Source organism: Elephantulus edwardii, unplaced genomic scaffold, assembly GCF_000299155.1.
Source record: "Elephantulus edwardii isolate Elephantulus edwardi_28Jun2011 unplaced genomic scaffold, EleEdw1.0 scaffold00067, whole genome shotgun sequence".
NCBI classification, from domain to species: domain Eukaryota; kingdom Metazoa; phylum Chordata; class Mammalia; order Macroscelidea; family Macroscelididae; genus Elephantulus; species Elephantulus edwardii.
The window spans coordinates 9687539-9697841 of record NW_006399817.1 but is presented as its reverse complement, the minus strand read 5'-3'; the positions used below and the strand labels follow the sequence as shown (position 1 = coordinate 9697841).

Here is a 10303-nt window from a genome sequence, read left to right as displayed (position 1 = left end):
GGTTGATAGCTCCAGGTGATGGCTGGATCCCCTGTGGTGCCCTGAGGTCACAGGGCTGTGGTGGGGGCTGAGGTGCGTGGAAGCAAGGGGCTAGGGGGTTAAGGAGCACAGGGCTTGGACACTACCACCAAGAGGTGGGGGCAGGGCTTGGACGCTGCTGGTCGGGGGTCACACAGGTGCGGGCTGCAGGGGGGGTTGCACAGTGGCAGGTAGTCTTCGCTCCTCTGGAGTTGCGTGGTGGATGACTGACTATTGCTCTTCCTGGGTCTCTTCCCGGCCTGTCTGGCAGTGGAACTCTGTCTCTGGTGGCAGAACTCTGTCTCTGGCAACGGAACTCCATCTCTCTTTTGCTTTCTTTGTTGATGATATCATCCCATAGCTCATTTGATCTTCATTAATTAGTGTTCAATGTTTAATGTCACTTAGTTTCAAAACAAAATATCTGACTTACTCTTTTTTTGGTTTCAGGAATGTTTGAACTTAGCATTTTATTTGGTTAAAATTACATATTGCGAAATTCTTTGGAAGAAAATTACTGTTCTCATTATTGCTTTATTTTGAACCTAAATACTAGCTAAATTTTAAAACTTGAAGGATCATCTGTTTAAAGTTTTTGAGAAGGCAATTAAAAAGGTCAATCAAAATCTAACCCTCAATGAATGTGTAAATTTAAAAAATAAACAGCTTTTAGGAAGAAAAAAAGAATTAAAAAATCCAGAGAATGCATTGACAGAAATTAAAGAGCAAAGTTCTGGACTACTATTTCTAGTTTCAGAGTCACAAATGTGTAAATGTAAAGCTAGTGAAATTTTTTTTGGCTCTAGTTTCATACAAATGAGGATATTGAACTAAATAATTTCCAAAGTCTCTCCTAGATCTGGTTATGCCTAGACATGTACATGCTTTAGATAAAGGAGAAATTTAACAAAAGGTGATCTTCATTCTATTTATAGTTTTTGTGATATCTTACTAGATGTGCTGCTTAATATCTAAATGCTTTCTCTGGACCAAAATCCAGCATTTCTCTTCTCTTTATTTTTACTTATTTCTTAATGATCTCATTAAAAAAAAATTAAAAATCACTGCTTTTTTTTTTTCACTTCCAGTAGCACCTGTATTGTTAGAAAATCACTGCTTTTTTAGTCACTTCTGATTCACATTGGCCCTTCCTCAGGTTTTTGAGGTTGTAAACTCTTATTTTAGTCCACTGGTTATCCAAGAATGACTGGAACAGTACATTGATAGAGAACTATGAGAAATATGATCTGGATTAAGTAGAGGCCAGGGCACTAGAGAAATCATTATCAATGTCAAATGGAAGTTTGTAGAAAGCAATGAGTACTAGAGGAATGTCTATCTGTGTTTCATCGAATATGCAAAGGCATTTGACTATGTAGATCACAATGAAGGTTGTGGTTAACCTTGAGGAGAATGGGACTCTCAAAGTACTTGATTGTGCTCATGCAAAACCTATGCTGGACGAGGAGGCAGGCGTCAGACCAGAGCAAGCAAACACTACGTGGTTCAAAATCAGGAAAGAAGTGCATCAAGGATGCCTCCTGTCTCCATACCTTTTCAGTCTGTTTTCATTTGAGAGGTGGCACTTTATGAGGAGGAGTGTGACACCAGGGTTGGATGAAGACTCATCAACAGCCTGTTATCCAAATTACACAACCTGCTTTCTGAAACTGAGGAGGACCTGAAACATTTGCTACAAAGACTGAAGTCTTCAATATGGATTGAAACTCATCATCAAGAAGAAAAAAGATGAATTGCATTGGGGAAATCGGCTGTCAGGAACCTCTCCAAATTGCAAAAGAGCAATGATGTCAGTCCAGCAAATAAGGTATGCCTGATAAAGGCCATGGTCTTTGCAATTACTTGCTATGCATCAAAGAGCTGGACAGTGACTTAAGAATGACAGAAGAATAGCCAATGTCTTTCAGTTGTGGTGCTGAAGAAGAGTCTTACACCCTGAACCTCCAGGTGAACAAATAGGTCTGTTTTGGAGAGGATGAAACCCAGTTTGTCCTTGGATGCAAGGATTTTGAAATTCCATCTTTTCCCCCCTTTTATCATTTATTCTTCTTCACTAGATCAGAAGCTCCATGTGACTAGATAATCAACATACACTTTTAAAAAAATTACTTCAGGTAGTCGGGCATCTTCGGGATGGATGGTGAAGAAAGACATTGAGATTGTTCACAGCTTTAGTTTGCTTGGCTCTACAGTCAACACTCTTGGCACCAGCAGCCAGGAAATTAAAAGATGTATTGTAATGGGAAAGTCTGTTGTTAGGGACCTCTCCAAAGTACTGAAGAGCAGTGGTGTCACTCTGGAGACTAAGGTGTGTCATGGCCTTTGCAATCACTTGCTATTCATTAAAGAGCTGGATAATAACTAGGGAGGTTAGAAGGAGAATTGATGTCTTTGAGCTGTGGTGCTGGAGAAGAGTATTGAATATACCATGTACTGCCAAGAAAATGAAATGGTTTGACCTGGAGAGGGTTAAACCAGGCTTCTCCTTGGAGGCAAAGATTCTGAAGCTTCATCTGATATACTTTGGACATGTTGCAAGGAGAGACCAGTCCTTGGAGAAGGACGTCATGCTTGGGAACATGGAGGGACAATGCAGGAGAGGAAGACCCTCTATGAGGTGGATTGATTCAGTGACCAGTGCAGTGGGGGTAGGTGTGTCAGAGACAGTGAGATTGGCATTGGACAGAACAGGGTTTAGGGCTGTTGCACATAGGGTCGCTATGAGTCACAAGTGACTCGATGGTACATAACAACAACAACAACAGTCTGGCATCTGGAAGATTTTCAGTGTACATTTGTTACATTAATGAATGCATGCATATTGCATTACCTTACAGAGATTCTGTAATCTATCCAAGCACATCCATTTCCTGTTTCTTTGTGCCTTTTTCTTTGTTTTGTTTTGTTCATTTATTTGGAAAACTGATATTTTGATAAACTATACAAATCCTCTTAAAGTTGATGTATTACTCCAGGTAGGCTCATCAAGATTAGAAAATATGACTAATTGTTGAAATACCCATGAATTCTTATTAAACAGCAAGTCCTAGTGCAGATTTTACTGACATTTATGTCACTTGCCAAAAGGAGCTGTCATCACATACCACCACAATGCCATGTAATCGCTGGCAAACTTAAAATTCTTAATGGAGTGATTGGCTTCTAGCCATGCAAATAGCATCACTCTTGGTACACGTGTTCTTGTGTGTTTTTATTGATAATATATTAATTGAAAATTCTTGGCAACTGTTTGAAGGTTTCTTATCATGCACCTGTCAATGTGTATTAATTTATATTATTCTTGACTCATTGGTAGTCTGGCTGTTTTCCATTGACGTGAATCTTTCTCTCCATCACAGCAGGTAGAGATCTCTGACACAAATAATCGAGAACTTAATTATAGCTTAGGCCAGCAACTTGTAGTTTTATCTTTAGCAATGACATTTTAAATCTAGAACGTTTTAGAAATCTGCGTGTGAGTGTAGTATTTATCTGTAAATAGAATTAGTATAACCTTCATGTGAATGGAAAGTTTTCAATTAATTCCTATTGTCTGAAAAATGAACATTAACTACAGATGACAGGAGAAGGATCAGTGCTTTTGAATTGTAATATTTGAGATGAGTACCTATGGACTGACAAAAGAACAAACAAGTCTGTCTTGGAGGAAGCATAACCAGAATTCTTACAGTTAAGGATGCTGAAACTTTATCTCACATACTTTGGACATGCTGTCAGGAGGGACCAGTCCTCAGAAAAATACATTATACCGGGCAAAGTAGAGGGTCAGAGAAAGTGGAGAAGGCCCTCAGGATTGGCACAGAGACTGTAACAATGGGCTCAAGCATATCAGAGACAGTAAGGTTGGTGCAAGGTATGGCAAGGGTCAAATGTGATTCATACAGTCACTGTGAATCAAAGTTGCCTCAGTGACAACAGCAGCAACAACCACTGTGTGTGTCACATAGATGCTGAGAAGAAAGGTAAAGTGGCTAGAGTAACTTTATTGTGAAACAAAAAATAGACACTCACTCTCTCTCTCTCTCTCTCTCTCTCAATACAGAGCAGTTATTATTGAGCCAGAATTCTGCTTCTTTGCTCTGAGAAGTAAAGCCTATTTTTATCAAATGCTAACTATAATAGTATTTTTAACCTCGAGGTTTCTAATTGCATGACAAATCAGCAAGTGCTTATTGAACCCTTTCAGTAGGAAAGATATTTTGTTTAAGAATATTGAAAGTTGCAACCACTGTGGAAAGTGGTGTGGCGTTTTTCTCAAAGAGTTGTAAATAGAGATACCATTTGACCCAGCAATTCCACTACTGGGAATATACCCCCCAAAGAGACCATAACTGACATCCAAGCAGATATATGCACACCCATGTTTATCGCGGCTTTGTTCACAATAGCAAGGAGTTGGAAACAGCCTAAGTGCCCATCAACAAACAAATGGGTAGAGAAGCTGTGGTATGTTCACACAATGCAATACTACGCTGCATTGAGAAACAAGGAACTCATGCAATATTATTCAAAATGGGTGACCCTGGAGAACATTATGCTGAGTGAAATATCTCAGTCACAAAGGGACAAATACTGTATGGTGCCACTGTTGTAGAATGAGGCTGACATCAGAGTGGGGGCAAGACTGAGAAAAACTGGATAAATTATGTATACTGCATTGAAGCCGATGAGGGAGAGAATAGTTTAAAAGTAATATATTTTAGGGCATTATGATTATCATAAGAGTGCGGAATGAGGGTTTCAGAGTGGAGTATATTCGGGGTGGGGTTAGGGGGATGCGAGGGATTGTACACCAATAAAGGCGTTTTTTCCTTTTGCTTTTCAAGGAGAGGAGCAAACTGGGGGTGGGGTGGGGTGGGGTGGACGGGGAGAAAAGTGCAACAATGAATGAATGGAAATCCAAAATCTCTGTAAATGTTCATTGAAATTACTAAGAATAAAAAAAGGCAAAAGTATTAGCGGAGCTAAAAAATAAAAGAATGTTGAATGAAAGTCATTATAAAGTACAATATGAGTAATAAGATAGAAAAAAACACTTTGGAAAGAAGTTTAAAATTATTCTGCTCTCATGGGGGAAAAGGAGTCATTGTACACAGAGCACTCTTTTATTCAGAGAGAAGCAAGAAGGAAGGCAATATGCCAAGTATTAAATACAAATAAGGATAGTTTATTGATTGCAAGGTAATAATTCACTAGAAAGAATTTTTAGAAGAACTTGTCTTTCCCTCTTGAAATATTCAGAAGTATTTTCTAAACAGATTTAGATAGTCTTGCTTGCTAACTGGGACACATGGAGATACAAAATAGATGATAAGTGTTGGAAACTATTATTGCTTTTGCTCATAATCCTAAATAGATATGCTTGGACCTTTAATCTTTAATCCATCCTCCTGAGACTCCACAGGTGATCTGCATGTCACATAAGAATGCGGTGAAACATGCAATAGAACTTTGATGCTTCTTTGAGCCAGTTTTCTCTGAACTTGCATTTAAAGAGAAATGAAACAAGTTGGAGATAGCAGGTAGTATCAGAGAAACATTTAAAACTGCTTTCAATAAAAAGGCATCGAAAGGAAAAGGCGTAACATAGGAAACATGAACACAAGCTTCAAGTCACTCAATTACCTAGACATGCATTTTGAATTGACCTTTATATCCACCAAAGATAAAACTAGAGATAATGGACGGACAATTTTTCCGATTATGGAAAAAAAATAGATTTTGCAGTGTTGGAAGCTGATGAGCTCTACATTCCTAGACTTTACAAAACATTAAGGAGGAAGGGCGGATAACCCTGGTTACTTGGAAGATCCACATGGCTCACAACAGGATCAGTACTGCCCCCTCGAGGGTGTTTGGAAGCTTGCAAGACTATTTTCAGAAGTAACCAAGGAGGGAGTTAACAGGACTTGGGTGGTGAGAACTCAGAAAAATTAGAGGTTATTCTATGATTGCTACGTTTCCAACTTGAAGGCAGACAGTTCAAATCCACCAGGTATTCTACGGGAGAAAGATGGGCCAACTTCTCTCTTGTGTTTTAAAACCTCTGAAAACCCGCTAAAGTGTCAGCTGTGGGTCAGTTCCGACACAAAAGTACACAACAACAACAACATCATTCTATGATTAAGAGAGTTCTCAGATGAAAATATTACCCATGTCCCACACAAATTTTAAATGTAACACCAGAATTCTGTGTTAATACTAAAAGGGTTTTCAAAAGAAATTAAGCAAAATAATTTAAGAAACATAGTTTTATATAGAGTGATACTTATACGAAATTAAAATTATTTGAAAATCATTGAATAGTGAATTTTTTCCTCTTATAGTTCTTACTCAGTACATCATGTTTTCAGTTATTTAATCTCAAAAAATTTGGGTTTATTTTGCCATAGCAATGAGTCAGTTACAAATATGTAAAAGAAAATACTTCAGACCACATGTATTTTGCATTGAATGGAGAAATCTAAGTAATGGATAAATTAAAGTAAGATGGTTTTATGTTGACAGAGTTGTTGTGTCATTTGACAGTACATCACAGAAAAACCTCTTGGTATTTGAAGCCGGCAATAAAAACATACTCAGCTTATAAATGAGGGTTGTAGGCTTAAACCCACTTAGTTATGCCTGAGAACAAAGGTCTGACAGTGTACTTCAGAAAAATCTGCCTTTGAAATTGCTAAAGAGAGCAGATCTGCTAGAAGATACATGAGTTAGGAGACTTTGATGACAACTGGTTGTGGTCCTGTCTCTGGTTTTACTTAGAAATGTCATATGTATATATGGAATAACAGGCAAGTTGAAACTCTTATGAACAAACACATATATAAGTTGGAAACTTAAAAAATGAAAAAAAAGTCAATAGAGATGTCAATAAAATTGCATTAAATATTGAGAAATTTTTATTACTGCTATTCTAAAAATTTTTGTTTTGCAAATAACAATGATGTGAAAGTTGCATATGGAAATTATACATTTGCATCTGAATTGGATTTCTTTTTCTTGTTGTGTACCATCAAATTGAATCTGACTGGCACAGGAAGAGATTGCCCACCCCTCCTTCTCCAGTAGAGCATCTGGTGGATTTGAACCACTTACCTTCAGGATTGTAGCACAGCTTCTTACCACTATGACACCAGAGCTCCCTTAGACTTCTATATTTTATGCTGATTCTACCCCTTGATATCTACTGAGATTTGGTCTACAACTTTTTACCAACCTTTCCTCTAAGCCTGCCACTTCTTAAAGGATATGGTTGTAGGAGCCTTGTTAAGTATCAGAAACTGAATGTATACGTCTGAATGTTGGAGAGTTTTGAATGTGTAAAATATATTTTTGGTTTTATAGTGTCATATTTCAGTTGTCAAAATAGAATTAATTTTTATAATATGGCACACAAATTCCCATTTATTTACAAGAATATAATCTCCAATATTTAGCATGTTATCTGCACTTTAATTTGGGTTATTTCTTTTTTTATTATATACAAATTTGCCTTGACTATGACTACTGAACACAACTATAAGTTCTCATTATAGGATCCACTAATATTTCTTCATTTATCCATTTCTATACAATTAGTATGGTAAGTCTTCTGATCTTTCATTGGACAATGTCATTATGTGTTTTAGTATAGTTATGTGTGAATATATACTTAGAGAATCAGTATTATTTTAGACTGCAATACTTTTATTTCTTTTTCTGTTATGTGAAAGAATTTTTTACAAATCAATATGTGAGTTGCTTTATCAAAGAAATTCAAATTATGATATTAAACAGTGCATTGTGCAATATTTATGTGAAAAAAAGGAATTTTTCTGATTAGATTGAGAACACTAGAATTAATCCAGCTCCAAATCCTTGGTTCCTCAAAACTTAAGGGTTGTTGTTGCTGTTGTGTACCATTGAGTCAGAAACAACCTGTAGCTGACCTTCAGGCAGGTTTTCAGAGATAGTGAATCACAAGGGAGGAGAGTATTCATTTTTCTTCTGCAGAGCATCTGAGGAATTTGAACCGTGCACCTTTGAAGTGGAAGCACAATTCCTTACCACTAAGCCACCAAGACGCCCTTTAAGAGAAAGCTGGTACATACCCTTACCTACTAGTACAATATACCTTATATTCACAGATCGTACTTTTCACAGACATATTTATGAAATTAAAGGTCCTCCTTTAGTAGTATAAACATCTATTTATACTTATGAAAGAGCTAATCACTATCCAATGTTATTTCATTGAGTTAAAAAAGCACATATTAAAGCATGAGTGATAGACATTAGTTCTCCAAGCAGGATGATTTCCTTCACATACTCTACATTCTTCTTACCTAGCTTGACAAGGTGGAGCATGGAAGTGTTACTGCCTCTTTCGGTACAAGCAGTGACTGACAGGTTGTAGATGTCTCCTGCGGGCAGGCTCAGAATTGCAGTCATGACATTTCGTGTTACCTGCAAGATTATAAAAATAAAGCACTTACATTTCTGGTAGACTTGACTCAACATACCACCTCAATTACAGTCCTATTGCTGACTTTTCTTCTCAATTTTGTGCTGTCCTCTTTTATTGATTAACAAAGATATGGGTGTATGATTACTTATTACATTATATACAGTTCTAAATTGGGTCAAAATGCATAAATACATTTCAGATGGAATAATTCTGCAGGTAATTTTCTTTCATAAAATGGATATTACTCTGATATTTTATTCTCATATTCAATGCTGGGTGCTACTGATATAGATAAATTGTATGGCTGTGGCTGAGAAACACAGAATAAAACCCAGCCACGACTATAGATTTTTTAGCTAAAAATTATATTTCCGAGTCATCCATATTATTGAAGGGGTCATGTAAATAATTTTGACTAATGGATTTTTTAAATGGAAATCATATAAGCAAATCATGTAGGAAGTAATGGATCTCATTTCTTCTTATTTTCTCTTTCCTGGACCCTGAGATATCAGGCTTCCGTCTCATCTGTGCAAATAAATCCTGTATATGGTAACAGGTGGAGCAACAAGACAGAAGGAATCTGGGTCCTTGAATGATATTATATAGCAGAGGAGCCCAGTCAATTCAAGAGAGACATAAACATCTGTCTTGTTTGTGACACTATTTTGTGTCTTTATTGCAACAGATCAATCTGTACACTAATACAGTATCTAAAAAAGGTGAATAAATTTGAGTTTACAAATTTTAAAAAAGAAATATTTCAAGTGTATCCAATATTTCCATTTAGTGATATATGTGAAAATAGCGGAATAACATTTTCTTGAAAAATATCATCATGAAGAAAAAGTACCAATAATAACTGTAAAACAGATTAAAAGGTACCCTACATGAGAGGAAGAAGTTAATTTTTTTTCATTGTTCTGTCTCCAAAGCCAAAAGTAATAACACCAGGTACAGAAAATTGTGTAGTGTCTTAGAAATGTTTGCTTAATGGGATTTCTAAAAAAATATAATATTCATATTTTTTATTTGTCCAGACAAATAAATGTGTAGAATTTAGTTAGGCCCATACTCTAATCTCTGGAATTTGAAAAGAAGAAATTATTTGGAAAAGGGATTTTTTCCATATGTATTAATAAAGTTAAGGATATCAAGATCACGCTGGCTCATTAAGGTGAGTCCTGAATCTACCTTGTGAGATGAAGAGAAAAAATAAGACATGAAGACAAAACAAACATTAGAGTAATGCTATTACAAAACAAGGGATCCCACAAAGAGTCAAAGAGTGAATTCTCCCCTAGAGCCTCTGGATAATGGCCTTACTGACTTTGACTTCCAACGTTTAGAATTATGACAGAATACATTTATGTAATATTCTGAGAGATCACTACATAAACTAGTTGTGGTAAATTTCTACAGCAACCATAGTAACCCAATACAGACAGTCAATATTGAGACTTCTAGAAGCATACGCTCTTTTTAATCTTCTTCTTTCCTTCTGCAACAACCATCCAGTGTAGCATTCTAGAATGGGAGAGGTCAGTGGTGTCATCCCCGTATGTCCAGCTGATATACAAAAGGCTGTTAAAATATTCCACAGAAGTGATTTCTGGAGCCACTGGAGCTACAGGGGAAGAAAGAGGCACACGTTGGTATGATAGACTAGTGAGAATGTAAATATGTATTAATAGTATATAAATCTCATATTACTTGTTGTTGTTGTTGTTATGTGCCGTCGAGTCGCTTGCGACTCATAGCGACCCTATGTACAACAGCCCTAAACTCCACTCTGTC

At 36.7% G+C, this 10303-nt stretch overlaps 1 protein-coding gene across 1 annotated transcript in view; it reads right to left on the bottom strand.

Annotated features, from left to right (window-relative positions):
* Positions 1–10303, bottom strand: part of PTPRO (protein tyrosine phosphatase, receptor type, O) — a 375184-nt gene that overhangs the window by 78278 nt on the left and 286603 nt on the right. Inside the window, exons 11-12 of the mRNA XM_006888435.1 lie at positions 9982–10133; positions 8385–8505 (exon numbers count right to left, since the gene is read on the bottom strand). Of these exons, the coding sequence (XP_006888497.1) occupies positions 8385–8505; positions 9982–10133 (273 nt within the window). The remainder of the gene's footprint in view (positions 1–8384; positions 8506–9981; positions 10134–10303) is intronic.